Genomic DNA, 19,620 nt, shown 5'->3' with positions numbered 1-19,620 from the left:
GCATCCTACTAGTAATCGGACGGATTCAAATTCTTCTAAACGGATGTCGATGTGAATTCAGAAGTGGATTTTGATTATCCATTTACACCTCTGGTCAAGAGCTCAGATTCAATCAGTGATGAAAATTAAGGTTAAAACATAAAAAGCGAACAAGCCCATTGCCTGAAATCAAAATGTTCGATTCGTATTGATTAAATGTCAAAGCCAAAATAACCTAGAAGTGCAAGTGAAAGAGCCTACCTCAGTATGTCATCTTCCAAATAAACAATTTTGTATATATCCGCCCAAGAATTAGCGAAGCACCATTGCAAATGTCTATATCATAGGAGATGCACCCGGTGATCATATTCAACGTACGTAGCTTGTTGTCTTCTTTACTATTCTGATATGAGAAAAGAAGCTGCAAACAGAAGATGAATTGTTTGTTGGTCATCTTCCCAAGGAGCTAATCAACGGGATCTTCTACATAACTAACCCCTGATGGGTTTTTTTCGGAAGCAACACAACAACCCTCCAGTATAGGAAGAACAATGATAAGAGACGATGACGTGGAGGAAAACCAGAAATTTGAAAGCTCCAATCGGACTTGGCCACGTTAGATTTCTTGACGTTTGAAAAAAAATGAGGGAGCTTCGATGAAAAAAAATGAAAAGAAAAAGGAGAAGAAGAATAACCATGGGAGGCCATAACTGGAGAACAAAGTTAAAAACTCTTATCCAATGACCATATTAAGTGGCAGACAAAATATTGTTGGGAATCCCTTCTTTAAAAATCGGAGAAATGTCACCCAACAGATTTTCCCTTGCGTCTTTTATTCCTTAGCCATTAGACCCAATGTGCTGCATGCAGCTAAAATGAGAATCAAGAAGCTAAATTATTACTGAATCTGATTCATTAGAGATGATACAACAGATCACTAACAAGAGGGATTCATCGTAGAAGTAGGTTCTATTTTGTGGTACTTATAACAACTGTCTTAAGCAAGCATTTGATTGGTGGTGTTTTTCTTTGTCCAAGGACTCCAATTTCGTGGCAGATTCCTAATCTGCCAAGGATTACCCTTTCATTTGAACTTACGAAAGTATGGCAAAATTCCAACTTCTAACTTTGTTATTTATGTAAATTAGATGCCAATGCTTGTAATAGTTCTTCTCAGTAGATTTTCTTTTTGCCAAAAGAAGAAGCCGACCCCTTAAGGAGCTCTTTAACATTGAATATATGAAATGCTTTGCAATGTTTTTAGTACCCATGTCTAATTGCTCTGCAAATGCTCGCGGAGCTAAGATTTTACTATCTCATTCATTGCGTAAGCGGAAATAAAATGAGGTGTAATTAACCATGGTTCTCCCCCAAATGCTTCTCTAAATTACATATAATCATCAGACGATTCAAGTACAATAGGAGATATCTCAGTTGACTAATGAATTTTCATCAAACATCAACTTCCATCTGGAAGTAACTGTAAATTCACAAACAACTAAAAATAAATTTTCCAAAACAAAAATCCCCCTCTCAATAAACAGTATGGCGAATGTGGTGGTTCCAGCCACGAAGTGTGACACGCGGAGTCACATTAGGAGGTGCCTCAAAAGAAATTTTGACATGAATTCCCTCTTCCGGCACCAGCGAAAAATAGTTATCTGAATAGTGAACAGGAAGGATTCTTGTGTCTCCGTTCTCATGTTTATTTGTAGTATGTACAGAGAAATGGAGGAAAAAAGCAACCCCTGAATCGGTCCCATTCGTTTCTGTAACTTTCCAACCCATCATCTTTCCTAGAGAAACATTTGTAGATCCTCTGTGTTAGACCACCTTCATGTTTCTTCTGTGTCAAACCTATTATGTGCTCCTTCAAGTCCTCACAATTTTCATGGTCACCAATGTGATTGTTGTTGTGGATTAAATGTCTTGAGCTTGAGCTTTTGGATGTGTTCTGTACGTGCATCTGAATTTCATACGTAGACCCTTCAATGAAAACCTTTGATGTTATCTTGAGAGGGATCCTTCTTGTCCTATATGATTCCAACAACTTGTAATCTCCTCCAGGCAGATGCAACCAATAAAAGTTCCTAGAAATAATCTTATTATCTGAAATCCTGAAAAGCTTGAGAAGAAGAAAATAGACCGGCTTTGGGTTTTTTGACTTTGGATACTTCATCTCAATAACAGGAACTGTTCTTTTAGCAGGCAGGGATAGAGTTTCAGTAACTTTGAAGTATGGACATGTTCCTTCTAGATCCCATACCGAGGCCTCTATTGCCACATTGGACAACTCATCTGCAGTGGTGTTTATGGCCTGTTTAGGAGGGAAGAAGCCACATTTATTCTTTAGTCTAGTAAAGAACTGAGGTTGTGCTAAATTAGCAAAGAATGAATACAACATACCTCTATAAAATATGTAGCTAGATTGAGCTGCACATGAATTGGTTCTGCAGCACAGCGGCAGCCATAAAATCCTGCAGTTTGATCATGCAGATGGTCATAAAACTGACCCCTCAGACCCGTCCAAGGATTCTGAGTTTTCCAAATAAGTACACCTGTGTATTTGGTCCACATTCGGGAAGTCCATCCCTCTAATAGAGCCCTATACTGAATGTAGTTAACGAGTTGTGCCTGGTGATGAACAAACAAAATTCACTACAGGAACTAGAAATCCGCCAAAAATGTCACATGAAAGTGGAAGAACTAAGTTTCTTTTTTTGGGTCAATAAGAATCATGTTTCTTGGCTTACCTTCTCACAGAAGTCATCAAGGTCCTTTGGGGCTCCATATTGTTCAATCTGATCATGAACTAATCCAGGCTTTGAATAGGGGATATATTTATGGTACTCCCATATGGGGTTTGGGGTTTCTTTTATGTAACCATTATCTAGCCTTCTAAACAATGGCACCTGCCATCCTTCTGGAGGCATTGTTGCTCTGATGGTAGCAGCAACAGGTATTCCTACTGAGCCAACCTCTGGGTTAAACCCATACTTGTAGAAGTTGTCCTTGAAAAAGTCTTCAGGATTTTGGATTTCATACGGGCCATCTGTGAAGTCCCCCTTTCCGTTTGCAAAGCCATCCCACATGGATCCTGGAATATAAATGCGAGTGCCATCAAGATATAGACTAGGGTCAGTGGAGGACAGAGTTGAATCTTCTACAGAAGTCTGCATTCCAGCAAAGCTAACAAAAAGTGGATGCAGTTTCAGGTCATTTTTCAAAGCTCTGTTGATGTCCTCTGGGGGAATTTGTTCATTCCCTCCAACCCAAAGGGCCAGACTTGGATGGTTCCTTAGGAGCTTGACAGTGTCCCTTGCACATAACAAAAAAAGGTCATGGTCCAAAGGACCATTTGGATTGGATACTGGGTCACCCCTTCCATCAACATCTCCTGTTATCCAAAACTCTTGCCAAACCTGCCAGAATCGATCAGTCAGCAACATGAGTTATTTAGATTAAAGAGACAGAAAATAAAAGCAAAAGAATTGAAAGAAGGAAAAAAAAAAAGAAAGAAGAAGAAGAAGAAGAAGAAAAAGATGTAGAGCATATATTACTATCAGAATGGGCTCTGGTTTTCTGCATGGCTCACATAGGAAGGCATCCCATACTGCCATGACAGAGCAAAGTCTCATTAATGGGCCAACTCTCAAGGCCACCATTAATGCTAGGGTTTGAAAAGGCAAACTCCCCATTAATGAGCAAATTTCCTCCCAGTTCTCCAGTAGGACAGCTGTCGATGGATAATATTTTATCTCAACCACGGTTTTAGATTTAGATAGAGCCGTCATAAATTTCATGACTAACTTCTATTTAGAGATGGCTTGAAATGAAATTGGATGCAGCTCACTAGGTCTAATTATTCAAGCAATTATGTCACTCATTCAATTCCTTTCAATTTGCCTAATCACAGCTGACGTTCCGTCATGTCCAATTTTTGTGACCGGAGGTCAGATAAACCTGGAAGGGTTGTAACTTCAGCATTGCAAGAGTAATACTCAAAGCCTTCCCCATTTGCAATACTTCAAATGATCTATAGTATTTGCAATGGGCCCATGACAAAATATGAAACCAGAAGATGGAAAGGAACAACAAACATTATACTCTCAATTTGAACCTTGAAGCAGTGAGCGAGAGCATTTATGTAATTTCATAAACTATGAAAACTTACCAGCAAGCCATAAATATCACAATAGTGATAAAACTCTGGCCTCTCAGCTAATCCACCACCCCAACAGCGGAGCATGTTGAAGTTCATGTCTGCATGAAACTTGATATCTGTTTTGTACCGCCTCTTTGAGAGCCGCAGTAAACCATCCGACAGTATCCAATTCCCACCACGGATGAACAGAGGTTGTCCATTGACCTTGAACAACCTGCAAAATGAAGATATTGATCTGAAAGATGTGATGGTAGGACATGAAAACACACTGTAAGGAGGACGGTTTCTACCTTCCACCAGTGGCATCATCTATGTGACTTTCTATCTTGCGGAATCCAAAGTGATTGCTCCACGAATCAGATTCTCCATATCCCTTTACATTAACTTTTATCTCTACATCATATAGGGACTGCTCTCCCATGCCATTTGGCCACCACAAATTGGGCTTATAGAAAAAGAGCTGGTATCTAATTCTCCGTTAGCAGTTGAACAACAGCATTTTTAAGAAAACTAAGAAAGGAAATCGAGCACAAAAGGATGACCATAGGCTTTTAATCAGTCAGTGAAAATGTAACAATGGGCTGAAATTCATCAGATGAAGCAAATGCTAGTGCTTGATAATAGAACAAAATCATGTTTCAACAAACTCAACTGGAACCAAGAGATTCAACAATTCAATGTTTCTGCTAACTTCATTATTAATGAGTTAGAGAAACTTGCTAGGCTACATCCAGTGGCAGCCCATGAGCTTGTCAAGGATGCACTAGCATAAACCTCTTTTCTTTTTATTCATCCAAAAAAAAAAAGGGACCTCCTTTTCTTTCTTTCTATATACCTATATAATCTAGTGAGACACCACAAACATTCACAGAAATAAGATGTGGATTCAGGCATCAAGCAACAGAGATACATTAATAACAAGAATCTAGTACCATGAATAAAAGAAACAGAAATGGCAACCATCATGGGGAAGAACATCTTAGGAATCACGATTCAGGACTTCTTCAAAAGATCTAGGCATAAATTCATAATTAAACTTTCCAATTAAACAAAAAACTAAAAAGAGAATAACATCACTGACCTGAGGAAATGTGTATTGAACATGAGACCCTGGAGAAATTGACAATGTTTGAGTCTGAAGATGCTCTAGTAAGCAAGTGTTTCCTTCAAGTTCATTGGTTACTTGGATAGTCAAAGAACACTCAGCAACCCAGGAATTTCTATTTTCCAAATCAATGGTTGTGTGCAGATATACCCTCTTGTAATTGTCAAAGAATGACGAAACCAAGTGAGGATCCACTATTTTCACCGGCTGCATTCATTTAAGTGCATGGTAGCATATGGTCAACCCCATCAATCGAGAAGTGATGACAGTAAAAACATCAGCAATTAGCATGACATATTTTTTCAAAACAAAGTCACAAAATATACTGCAGCAAAAATAACTTCCCAATGACTCATAAGTGTGAGATGTTACATAAATTGTCAGTTCCATGTGTCAAAAACTAGTTAACTCTCTCCCTCTCTAACAAAACTAGGCAAGATGTAGATAAAAGCAGGGAAGAGAGGACATGCAGACAGTAATCCTCAACCCAGCCAATCCTAGGGTTGGGCACAGTCTAGTCATGAGCGTAATTTCCAGCCCATTGAACTGTCACCTAATAAGTTCCTGTAGGGTACTATGGAGCTAGCATTTACCTTCTAATTTTTTGTTGGGAATTCCAATTGATGCTTGCCTTTTATGTAATGGGTAGATATTTATCTGGTCGTGTTATTGTAATTTCAATTTGGGGAGTTCATATGTAAAGGGGGTCTCATCTGTGGATGGGGTGTTGTACTTTTTATATATATATATATATATATATATATATATATATAGAATTCCATATGTATATATGTATGGAATTATCAATTGAAGATGGAACAGTTAAAAAGAATTTTGGCTTGATAACCGATGGAATGTGAGATGTAACTGGACAGTGAGACCAAGACAGACAGAACAGGACCTTGGTGGGATGCTAGAGAACAAGTGGGACTGTGGGAGGCTGGTGAGTTTCAGGGAGACTCAACCATCTATCCTTTATCTTCTTTTTCTTATGTTTTATTTCATTGCTGCAGTGTCGTCTTCGAACACATAAAGACCTGTTGAGCATCCATTCCTATCAGACCATCAAGACCCTATTGGGCAAAGCTGTTGTTGAGCGCTTCTTTTGATTTTAGGTCCTTGAAGTTCTAACTGTCATTCTCTGCATAGTCCAAGAGGTTATACCTCCTTGTGTGGACCACAATTGCAGATTTTGTTGGGTCAACTTCTGTGTACTAACAAGACTCCCACCTTTGCTTGATTTCCTTTCCTGAAAAGAATTAATTACTTTGTGATATGTTCAGGCTTCAGACAAGGACACTTGGCTGTCTGAATTTAAAAATCAATCAGTTATAAGTTAAAACTTCCTATAGAAGCCCTGTTTTGGAGTATTTTTTCAATCGGATTGGGACATTACGATACTATAGTATCCAACCGTTGGACCGCTTTCTCCTTCTAGGACCCAACTGCTTTCTTTGTTCCTCACCTTTGACCGGGAGTTCAGGTTGGTCTGATATGCAGACTTAAAATCTGTGAGATGACCTGAAAAAAAGGATCCATTCTTGCTGTTTCAGATTTAATCCATAACTCAGGATCCCACAAAGCATTTTTATCATGTCAACGGGCCCACATGACCACAAATTTATGACAATCAAAGTTACGAATTTTTTCCCAATTGGTCTTCAGTGTGGCAATGTGACCTTGCGATCCTGCCCACTGAACAGCACCTGAAACCCATCATATGGTAACAAGGTTGTATAGGCATAGCCTAGGCAACATTTTTTTTTTTGGGGGGGAATAATGAAATCGTGAAGAAAAAAATAATTTATTTTTTTTTTTGGGAAAGCATTTCCTTAATACTTTAAGGCCTTTCCACATACTCTCCACGCATGCTCATGCATTAAGGAATAGATGAATGACAGATGAAAGGACATGTATAAAGAACCTAAAGATATCAAACTGTAGTCAGCAGAAAATAGTTCAGGCTACCATCTCAAGTCAAATGCAATCCAAAATAGTGAACTCATAAAACAAAGAGGTATGAAATAGGGAGTATAATATATCAAATCCTAATTAACACCAGAACTCTACAAGTATGAAAAGTCAACATAAATGGCCAATTAATACAGTACTGTAGATGTACATAAGTTAACATATATACACTAAAAACACTAGTATCTACTAAATTTCAGAATCAACAATTTTGAGCTTCAGACTGAAAATCAACAATTGGTCATCACAAATCCAACCATTAGTGTGTTCCACAATCAAAAGTTGACAAAAGGTTCCACAGATACATAAAGAAGTTGAGTTGAAAGCAAGGACCAAAAGGAAATCATGGATACCGTATAAAAACTTACCCCAGTAACAGAAATTGAAACCTCATCCCATATGCCAGTGTTTCTATCCCTGTAAATGTTATAGAAGCAAAATAATGTAAAATTAAATATTTTTCATGTTTTAGATAAATTATATGATTTTTTCATGCAATGGCTGAATCAAAGACCAAGATCATGAAACCAGTTTTCAAGAGAAAAATTAGAAAACGAACTATAAGAATTATGAAACACAAGCCTGCCCTGTCATGGTTATGGCCCAAAAAGCTATATGGTTTCCAAGACCATGCATCAGTTGAGCAATCTCTATCCTATATGTCTTCCATCAACAATAGGAAATTCTGCAAACGGGTCCAAAATTTCATCTCCTCAAACATGAATGCAAGCAAGCTTGCAAGACCAAGAAGCCCAAAGGGTTAGAACTGCCAAGCGTTCTAATGACCAACAACATTGTACAAGGAAAATTGAATTCTGTCACACAAATATTGTGAAATACATGCTTTCTGTGGCAAAAAACATTAAGGTCGAAGGACTAAGCTGTCTCCTATTGTAATTCAAGCGCAATTACTAGACTTCCATAAGACAAGTCATTATAGCACTAGACTTGGAACCCAAGGGTGTGAAGTATTATCTCTCACTGTTTCTGATGCAAACACATGCCGCCACCCCCCCCCCCCTCTCTTTCTTTTTTCTTCCTTTTAGATTATGTAGGAAATACCAGAATCTTCAAGAATTATAAAAGAACCACAAAGTAAAGAATTGAAATTAATATGGCAAATTGGGCAATAATTTTAGATTCTGGTTCTAAAGGAGAATTGGGGCAATGTCAAAAATCCAAACATGAAGGGCTAGGGGAGAACACTGACTACCAAAACATATCCGTTAAGAGATACATTTTCTATCCCTCCAAGAATTACAATTTTGTTGTTCCTTGTTTTCTATCAGCTGTATCCTGTGTGTATGTGCTGCTGGGGTATGGAAAAAGGCCTAACTCTGAATGATTAATTGCTGGTTGCACTTGTTTACATAATGTCAGAGAACTCATAGAACTCCTCCCCCCCCCCCCCCCCCCCAGCCCACAACAAAAAAATAATAATAATAATAATAATTTCAGATAAGGATACTAAGAGATCATGTAAATTGCTTACCTGATTGGGCACATCCAATCCCATCCCTGAACATATTGTGCAGCCACATCTTTTCCAATCTAATGTGACAAGAAAATGTTGTCAAGCCACACTAAATGATACATGCGCACGTGTGCAAACAGAAATATACACAAATGCAGGCATAAAAATGCATCATCACATGTTACAAGAAAAAGACCACATATCCATAAACCACTGTTTACTAATCTAATGCACAATAAGTTGGATTCGTCGATGGATATACCCATATGGGCCATATCTGTACATATCACAGTTTACAGATTCATGAATCATCAGAAGCAAACCTCAGATGGTTGTACACAGGGATGGGGATGAAGAATCAGTCTAAGCATCTGAACCAAAAGGATGTGATAGGTGCACTGGGATGGGGATGAAGACTCAGTCTAACCATCTGTAGCAAAAGGATGTGATATGTGCACCTTGATCTTATGGGAAACTACCCATAAGAAAACATATTAGTATTACAGAATTGCAAATGCTACAGGTGTGTTCCCACAAACTGGTTAAAGGAAAAAGAATAAATCCTATCCAGATTACTTTGTCAATGTAGCACTCACTATAAGGTCCTAATCAAAACCATTAGGCCATTGGCCTGGCAATCCTCCCCTAATCCATGGAAGCCCCAAAAATCTTGCTAAACAGAAGCTGGGCAATAGTTAGTATAAGACTGCACTGATTACTTCAACAACTTCACTCTCTCAGTTTTGATCACCGGGAGAGGATCCTAGGAAATTGCACTATGAAGCAAGAGGTACATTCAGAATTAATCCTACAATAGCATATTCAAACAAAGTGGTTCGAATATATCAAAATGGCAGAGCCATTGCGCCTCCTCAAGTATAGAACTCTTAGCTTCATCCTCCCTTCCAATGGCATATTGATACTTTACCTATTTTGAAGTTGGAAGCCTTTGCTTCAAGTTGGTAAGCATATGCCATTCATATAAATGTGTAGATGACAGCCAGCATTTTTTTTTTTTTATTGTGAAGTTACTTGGTTGGTCAGACATATTGCTGGAATTTATCTGGGATGAAACCAGTAGAACTGCTGAATTAAAGATGATATTTACCATGTAACCAGAATATGTCTCTAATTGAGAGGAACGATTCGGTATATGATTTTCTTCTTCTGCTATTAGTTGGGGCTCAAGGATAATTGCAGGTATAGGTTCTTTCCTATTAGGCCCTTAGTATGAAGACACAATTGAATTGAGAACAAGCTCTCTGGGAGCAAAAATGGCAACCTTGTTGAATGATTAAACTAACTTTCATGTATTTTTGTATAAAAAGTCAGGAGCTGCCCTTGCACTTCATTAATGTTTTCTATGCTAATAAGATTTTGTCAGTTGACAGAAATAAAAGCTGAAACAAATTAGATAAAGTTGGGAGCTGCCTTGGTACCTCATGATCACCACCTTGGCCCCCCACAGGAGGAATTTTCCCAGGGTGGTCAGGTGGATGAACGAGAACTGCCAGTGAGTTCTGACCATCTGGATGCAAAATATCAGTCACATCAAGAGAATGCCTTCTAAACATCCCTTTAGGTAGGATCTTCTTATGGCCATTTAAATAAACTTCAGCAGAGTAATTGATTGCACGGAAATTCAAATCCACGTGTTGATTTCCTGTCTACCAAAAAAACAATCATAACTAAATAACTGGTTAGGAAATATTCATTCACAAGTATTAAGAGCTCAGCACTTATGAAGAAAGATTATAAAAAACCATTGAGATTTTGCAAAGCATTTGAGTTAAAATGAAGGACAAAACAAAACTTGACGAGACTCAATAGGAATGAAAAGCTTCAGTCAAAATTTCATTTCAACTCACTTTATTATGACACTGCACATAAAACCCATTTCAGAAGTTTCAAGAGGTTACTCCTGATACAGAAGGAAACTCCAAAAAAAAATCTGCACAGATTTGGTAATTTATTGGTGGAGAAAGTACTGAGGACTACCAAAACACATGTGCAATGATGCATTGCCTCATTTGAGCAAAATTTGTCTAAGATTCAAATGTAGAGGTATAAAACCATTTTTCCCAGAAGTTTCAAGCTTCCCTGGAACCCGATGTGATACTTACACAGAGTTGGAGGAAAATTTTCATAGAGATATTTTGACTTGGGTTGTACAATTCTACTAGACTAGTTGTACGCTTGAGATCACTTATAGCAGATTGACATCAAGCAAATATTAGATGATTTTTCTTCATTCCTACCGTATAATTTAGTTGTTTTCATTGGATTTCTGTGTTATTTTACAATCTAAAGGTCCCAACATCTTTCAAAATGCTTAATAAGGTCTTCCTGAAATCCCCGTCCAGAATTTAGTCATTTGACTACCAAAATGGCCAGCTGAACAAACAAAATTTCAATCAAACTTCAGTCAAAAAAACAAAATATTTGGCTTCTACCAAATACTCAACAAGAAAGAACTTCTTCCAGTTACATAGAAATAATATAAGCCAACAACTTCTGAGTCCACATTATAATGGCAGAAGAATTTGGCTTGAAACATGAAAAATAAAATATAAATCCTATGTGCAGGGCATACTGAAGAAAGAAATATAAACCATGTCAATGAATTGCATACCACTTTACACTGAAATTTGGTGAAAAACCAGAACGTATAATATTCCCTCCCAGAATCTGCAATATCTATGATACTCTCGTTCTCCAATCCATAAAAAGGATCTGGCACAAGATTGTTCTTTAAGAGGGTTCCTAAAACACTGCACGCCAACCACCATTGCTCCTGGTTATACGAAATAAACAAAGCCTTGGCAAAAGATAAGTATTATTATTATCTCCAATTCCTAGTTGTCATATGTTGTTGTTTACTGGAAAGAAAGCAAATATAAGCAGCAATAATACTACATACAATTACCCATAATGCTTGAGTCACATACAACATTAGCTTAGTCATCCACTTCTTCAATTGGTACAAACCAAAAAGCATAAAATCCAAAACAAAGTGTAATAATGCTTAATTGTGGTGATGAGTGTCATTGCATCCTTCTTGAAACCTAAATAATATCTCACAATCTCACCTTGAAAATATAATTACACTACAAATAATAATAATAATAATAACAAGAGTAAATTACAGATTGTACACTTTAGTGCGGCTTAAACTCTAGGTTGCACGCTTTAGTGCCCTAATTTACAGATTGCACAGTCTCAAAATTACAAGTTGCACACTCATCACTTTCCATCCAAGATTCTGTTAAGTTAGGAGTGAATGTCCATATTACCCTCATATGATATAATGACCAATCTACCCCCATTTAAACCCTTCCACACCCAACCCTTAGGTGGGTGAAGAGATTCTCCCATCCCCCATCTTCTAATCTGCACCTCAGCTGGAAACACCTTCACCGGAAACTATCCCTTGTAGGAAAATTTCTCCGCCATTACTGGAACGAGAGGAGCTTGTGGTCGATGAACATGGATGAGCTTCTTAAGAAGTTATGAACTCTGAAGGAAAACCCATCTACGGTAGAAAAATGCTTATAATGAGTTCCCTGAGATAAGATACCCATCTTTTCTCAAAATAGACTACCGACTACAACAGTAAAAACATTACAACCAAACTTCACCGATTCTCTATCCAAAACTTAAATAAAGATAATCCTTGGCACTCTATTAGCTTCCCTTCTCTATGTTTTGCTCTTGACAACTCTAACACCTCTACCTCTTAAAATCGACTATGGAAACACGAAAACTGAAGCAAGCACAAATGAATTGGCCATGGTGAAAGCTGCAGCATGGGTGTGGTACCAACATGGGTCGGGTTCCTAGCAAGGAAAAGTAATGAGCAAAGTTGATCTCACAAAACCAAGGAGATCCATAGGGCCATCTAGGTACAAGCTAGAAGCGATGAGGATGGCTGATGAGAACACCAAAGAGAAGAGATCATCTGAGTCAACATTTCTCGCCAGCAATGTTTCTCTACTTGATCCATATGAAATTAGGAGGACATCCAAGCATCTAGAATATTTGATAGACTCTTCTGGGAATAACTATTCTGGTGATTCTCAATCCAATACTGATCAAGATCGTCTAGAAAAAAACCAAGTTGATGTTGCCAGAAAGCAAGAAGATGAAGTATAAAAAGAGGAGCACAAGATTTAATGGGTGCATCTTATGTGGTGCAATGGAGGAAAGCCATGCAACTCTGGCAATGACTTAAGGAGAATTCTTGAGAACAAGGGTGGCAAGTGGAACATATAAGCCCCCTTCTGCTCATGTTCTACATGTTACAATGGTGCCACCAGTGGCAGCGCCGCTGCGAGTTGCATCAACGACTGAGGGACAACAGTTTGGCTTGTTCATGAATAACAATACTACTCTTGTGGCCTTGGGACCCACTGGCTTTGGGATCACACCAACCTTGATGGGTATTGCAATGGGTGGAATTAACATCCAACCAAACTACCAACCATTTTCTCTGGGGTTACAAGGGAAATGTCCAATTATGCTAGACTTGGTGTCGGAAATGGAAGTGGTGCTTTTGAAGTGACAATTTCAGCGAGTCCACTGTCTTCTAATGGCATACGCAAAGAAAATTTTGAGCGAAATGGGATTGGTGACGGTGGAGTTGAGATGGGAGGGAACAGTGGTAGAGAAACTTTCTAGCAAGGGATGGTTTCCGGTGAAGGTGAGGCCGTTTTGGCGAGGTGAAGATAGAAGATGGGTGAAGGGATTTTCCCTTCACCCAATAAGGTTGGGTGTGGAAGGGTTTAAATGGGGACAAATTGGTCATTATATCATATGAGGGTAATATGGACATTTCACTCCTAACTTAATGAATTTTGGATAGAAAGTGATGAGCATGCAACTTGTAATTTTGAGAGTGTGCAATCTGTAATTTAGGGCACTAAAACGTGCAACCCAAAGTTTAAGCCCCACTAAAACGTGCAATCTGTAATTTACTCTAATAACAATAATAATAGTATTCCTGAAATAAGAAAAAATGTATTCTATTAAAATTTTAAGCTGCAAAGAACACCTACTTCCATATAAATAAGCTGTCTTTCACTTGCATCAATGAATCAAATATCAAAGTGACTGCCACATACGTGCACCCACTAGGTGAATTCGTGTGATCATTTCACTCACAGAAGCTTTTACTAACAAATATTAAAGATCATTTCATTTGCTAGATTCCCAGTGATAGGTAAGTACTGCCTGGGTTGGGGGATCATTTTCACATACTGACATCTTGCATTTGGAGTATGTTAATCAAAGGCTTTGGATATAATCGGGAAAAAAAGAAAAGGATATCACCAGTTCACAAGGCTTTGCCACTGTCTCATAATGTACACAGCCTTACTAACCCCACTTCTCAGAAAGGCTGCTTTCTGACTCAAATCTGATACCAACAGTTGGCAATGACAAACTTGTTGTCGTGAACAAGAAAAATTTAGCCCCAAGTATTTTGACATTCAGAAAATAAGAAGATGGATGATACAAGAGAAAATGACCAAGTTCAATCTTAAGGGAATCCCAGAAATAGCTTGGCTGATCCTTTATCCCAAGTCAGTGAATTTGAGAATACTCAAAACTAACTTCCCTGGCCCTTATTGTCTTAGACAAGCTGGAATTAACTATATAAGTTTTTTCTGCAAGTAAACCCCACAGCTAATCTCAACCTCATCAGTCCTGCTGTAGGATAATGTGCAAATTCCCTTCAATCTTTCTTTCTTATGCATAATGACAGACAATAAAAGCTAAAAACTCAAGGACACAGATGTGCGAGGCCATAGATAAAATCCTGTTCAAGTAAGGGTAACTATGAATTGCGTTGAGTTTTGCTTAGTATAAGTTGCTCTCTGGAAAAACAGAATGGTTTTGGAGAGTTTTGATTCCAGTGTTGACTTTGGCTTTTTGAAAACCAGAAATAGATTCCCATCCATACATGCAACATGTTGCAGGAATTCAATAAGATGAGAAGACTTCATACAGATGAAGTCTAACATATGATGGGATCTGCAGCAGAGCTTTCACAGTGGCATTAGATATTTCATGTTGAATCCAGCAATGTCTGTGACTAACTGTTTTTATGTACCATACTTTTCAGAAATGAAATTTCTGTTTGGAAGCTGACCTTGGTTGGTCATGTTTTCTCTTTTTCTAAGTTCATTTAGAACTGATTGTCCGAAAAATTCACAAATTTGTCAGAGGACGTATTTGAAAAGCATGTTGACATGGGATTCAAATACAAAGGTAGTTGGACTCAACGTGCAAGTGGGAGATTGTTGGAAATGTGTACCAAAATTCATGCATAAATTGTTATTACGATAGTAAGACATTAACGGGCTGTACTTTTTCAATTGATTTTCAACTTAAACCTCTGGATAAGAGGCGCCCACTAATCTCATGCTATCATATATGATAAACCAATAACAACATGGATTTTATGAACACATTTCCAACAATTCAATCAATTTGGTTATTGGATGACATTGCATACTAAAGTACTATTTTGGCAAGGCTTTTTCTTCTTTTTGTGGCGTTTTCATATGTAACTATGATAACACCAACCGGATCAGCGACCAAATTGGATTTAACGAACATTAATAAACACTGAACAAACAAGCACAAAAAAGCCTTATTTCAAGCAATGCAGAATTCAAGTGACACTGTAAATTGAGAACAGACTTGAAACAAAATCAATTGCAAAGAACAAATTAAAATGAACAGTTACAAGGAACAACGAAATTACGTTCCGGGAACAACAGCTTCCATCCAAGGAGAGGAAGGCCCGGTCGGAACATGAGTAGTGGTGAGCTGAACTCCATCAAGATTAATTTCAGTAGATCTTGCAGCTAGCCATCCTGAATCCAGCACTGTCTTCCCGATCGTCCCCATTCTCTAAACCCTAAACCCTAAACCAGGTAGTAGAGGAGTGAAGGAAGACTACAAATTTACCCACTTTGCTTTACTGGCTCTGTCCCCAGTTTTATCTCTTCCACAGTTCCATGTATGAGACTAGCGGGTCATGGGACCGTTTAGGTGGAGATCTTAAATACAGTCCTTCACTAACTGCAACAACCTACAGACAAATGCTTTACTCTTTAAGTCTTATCTCGTGCCGACGCCCGTGATCATCCTCTCGTCCAGACATGGCAGGAGCAGGCCTGGTCCTGGTGTGTGTCGGAGGCGTCTGTCTTACGCACATGCGCCTTGCCGCGCCCAAACTTTCGCACCACGATCCCCCGCAAGGGTGGGCACGGTGCTTGCACCGACAATTGTCCTAATTTCCATTTCTTATTCAATTTATTTCATTGTAGATGTGTGACATGACATTCAATGGTTGAGATCCATTTATAAGTCACATCAAATAATTGTAATTAAATTAAAAAATAATGACTTGTAAATAGACCTCAATTTTTTGATGTGATATTGAAACACATGTCACACATCTATAAAAAAATGGACAGTCCATTTCCTTGTCATAAATGGACAGGATATTAGTCCAAGAACAATGTGCTTCCTTGACTCTTTTGATCATTTAGAAAATGTCTGATCCACTTTCAAACACTAACAAAATAAATCAAAAATAGAACTACAATAGGTCTTACATGAGTCTTGCCTCTATTGTATTGAATAAAAAGCATTAAAAGAGCACGTTATTTTCTCCTGATGGAGAAGTGATCAAGACTCACATTTTCATCCTCTTGAATCGGCTCAACAGTATTAGGCAGCTCCTCTTTTCTTATTATGGTAATTGTTGTGTACCATCAAAAGTTAACTTAGTTGGCAATGATTAACGTCTCCTAGTGGGGAGGTCAAGGTTCTATCATCCCTAACAGTATATATAATAATTTCCGCCACGTTTTAAAGTATGCCATGAAAAATACAATACTAGCTGATATGTATCCATATTGGATAGATGATACGATGCATATCGATATATCTCTCTATTAGTTTGCATTAAAATACATTGACTAGTACAAGACAATACATGATAGTTGATACTAATACTTCAAACCTTGGCCTCCACCAACGGTTTAGTAAATTGAGAAAAAAGGAAAATGAAAAACTGTTGTGGGCCAATCTATGGCCGCATTTGGGCTTTAGTTGGGCTGTAGGAATGTTTAGGTCTGATCAGGTTTAATTGGGCTTCAGTTGGGCCATGATTTGAGGGGGAGAAAAAAATTATGACAGCAGTGCAACAGCAAGGGTTACAGTCCCAACTCCAACCTGGTGCACAAAATTCACATGTGCATGAAGAACCTAAAAAGTGTTCGATGGTACAAATGGGATCAACGTCAAGTGTCATATACGGCCAGTGTAGGCCCATGGGCCAAGTTAACTAAGTCCATGGACCTGACCATTAGACTAGTCTCTAAAGCAAAGTCCATCATTTAGAAAATTTTTTTTATTTTGTCGCATGACCATAATATCTATATAAAAGAGAGGGGCCAGAGGGGGGGGGGAAAAGGGGGAAAAAAAACCGGGGGGGGGGGGGGGGGGGGCGCCCACCCGCAAAAAAAAAAAAAAAAAAAAAAAAAAAAGGGGGGGGGGGGGGGGGGGGCCAAAAAAATCTAGAGGCAACCCTGTAAATACCAAGAGCTCGTTGCTGTTAATGTTCTATAGAAACAGAAGTGGAGTAAAATGCCATCAGTTGCAACTCTCCACATCACCAGTGGTGGAAATCTTCTTTTCCAAAGCAAAAGGTGAAAAGCTTTGAGACAATAATTTGGAAGGAATCTACTTGAGTAGGTTCTTCTCTTGAGGTAATAAAGGACTTTTTTTAGCCACTGCTGTTCTTTTGGTACATGAGCTATGCCCAACTCTTCTTTAGAGGTTAACATCATGAAAGGCTGCTAGCACATATATTTGAGTTTCCTTTTTGTGTTAAAAGTGAAGAAGAGTTGACACTTGTAAGAGCACATACTAAGAGGCATGACTCAGAGAAAGAATATATAGTAATGTAGCGTGGGCATGGCGTGGAGGAAAGAGGCAAAGGTGGTAACAGCACATAGTGAGGCATTACTCAGCCAGAGAATATAGAATTCTACAGTGGTCATGGCGTGGACTGCAGAGGAAAGAGGCAAGGGTGGTAAAGTGTACTGTGAGGCATGACTCATGTTGCGTTTGCATTAAGGAGTTTGAATTTTTTTATCCATGCATCAAGGTATTGAAGGTGTATCATTCTCAAACATCTTTTGTTAGGGATAATAGATGCACAACTACAAACAGATAATAACACATGCAAAGCATACAAGAGAATTTAATTTGGTTCGACAAAATCCTGTTTACGTTCATCACTATCGAGAGAGAAAAAATTTTACTATTTTCAGAAAACCACATACCACTCTCACACCCACAAAGTGCTACCCTTGCTTGCCCCCCATCCTTATCCTTAGGATGGGTTTTCCAATCCCCTACAGGGATTGATATTATTTCACAGAAACTATTTACGGGAAACCTAAACCTTAATCTCAATGTAATTACAGTTTTACCTTAGTACTAGTAATTGACCAAAACCATGTTTCAATTATAAATACAATCAAAACCATAATTCCATGGACCCACGAATACAAGGACATCCAAACTCAACATCTTCAACACACATTAGGAGATAGATTCACCTTTGAGTTCTGATGAACTGAATCCCGTGATATAAATTTGGCACTATATGCAAGCATGTGTGTGATACAGAGATAGCTAGAAAGTTATGTTAGGTAGTACGTATTCCAGCTCCGCGGTTTTAGAGAATATTTGATGAGATGAGAGAGATGGCTAGAACTTTTATAAGGAAACAACTAGAGAGAAGAGGACCCATTTTATCCCTTTTAAGAGACAAGTGCAACTGAGGACTATAGACAGTGACAAAGTTATCATTAAGGATTTAAGGGTCTTGTGATGTGAGTAGCTGGAGGAGAGCGTCCGTGATTGATATAGAGAAGTAAATGTGGTGAGCTAGCGACATGGACAGGCAGACAATGGCTTCTCTGTAGGTATTAAAGAAGAAGACAGGCGAGCTGGAATGATGCAACAAGTGACCCAAAGAAAATTAAGTCCACACCACATTTTCCTCCCTCGAGAGAAATTGTTTTGTTAACGTTTTTTCACTACATAATAGAGCGTGGTTCATGTGAGATTCACTGAGACATCATTTATTTGCTGAATTTGAAGTAATGTGGGAAAAAAAATTCATTAAATTTAAAAACATGATTTATTTAGTTCAATGAGATGGAAAAGTGGGCAGAATCTTTGCTCACGTGATATATCATTTTTTTATCCTATCATTTTTTAAATTTATTCATATTCAATGGAACTTTATAAGGAAATGAGGGATATAATAAAAGTGAGACTCACGGTTTGTAATTTTTTCATAATATCTTTTCTTTTTTTTTTTTTATTTTACATCCCACCACATATATATAAGTTCAATAGAATTTTATCCAATCCATTTATGACAAAGAAATAGACTATTGATTTTTTTGTGGATGTGTGACATATATTCACAAGTCACATAGGGTTGTTATTAAATTACAAATTTTTTTTTTTTTTAAAAGCCTAATCTTAACCTTTTATGTGATGTAAAGAAATATGTCACACATTTACAAATAAATGGATGATCAATTTTCTTATAATAAAAATAATCATATATATTATTATTTTTACTTTCTTTCTTGAGTCCTATGTCTGATTTTTTTTAAGAGAGCCACACGTGTGCATTATTTGAGATTCCACACCATTGGGACTTGGATTTTGGCAGTTGGCACTCATTCACTAGCAACCTACGTGCATGGAGAGAGAAGGTCGCATGAGTGCATGAGCTGTAATATAATGAGACATAAATTGTTATGGATATTTTAGGTTTGCTAAAGGTATTTGAGTCTCTGTGGACAAATCTAGATCATCACCCAA

The 19,620-nt window shown here is 38.0% G+C and overlaps 1 protein-coding gene across 1 annotated transcript; it reads right to left on the bottom strand.

The window, feature by feature from the left end:
* Nucleotides 1–1,207: 1,207 nt before the first annotated feature.
* On the bottom strand, nt 1,208–15,921 carry LOC149003478 (glycoside hydrolase family 2 protein). Its single transcript, XM_089136322.1, is given in 12 exon segments — nt 1,208–1,758; nt 1,760–2,296; nt 2,386–2,613; nt 2,733–3,401; nt 4,154–4,358; nt 4,435–4,604; nt 5,226–5,456; nt 7,589–7,637; nt 8,713–8,771; nt 10,134–10,361; nt 11,327–11,465; nt 15,461–15,921. Coding segments are annotated over 12 exon segments (2,907 nt in total). The 5' UTR covers nt 15,607–15,921; the 3' UTR covers nt 1,208–1,512.
* Nucleotides 15,922–19,620: the final 3,699 nt, after the last annotated feature.

Source organism: Hakea prostrata, chromosome 10 (genome assembly GCF_041222555.1).
Source record: "Hakea prostrata isolate BN-2017 chromosome 10, UWA_Hpros_2, whole genome shotgun sequence".
Lineage (NCBI taxonomy): Eukaryota > Viridiplantae > Streptophyta > Magnoliopsida > Proteales > Proteaceae > Hakea > Hakea prostrata.
The sequence above is the reverse complement of the archived record's forward strand: the minus strand, read 5'-3'. Positions and strand labels throughout refer to the sequence as shown.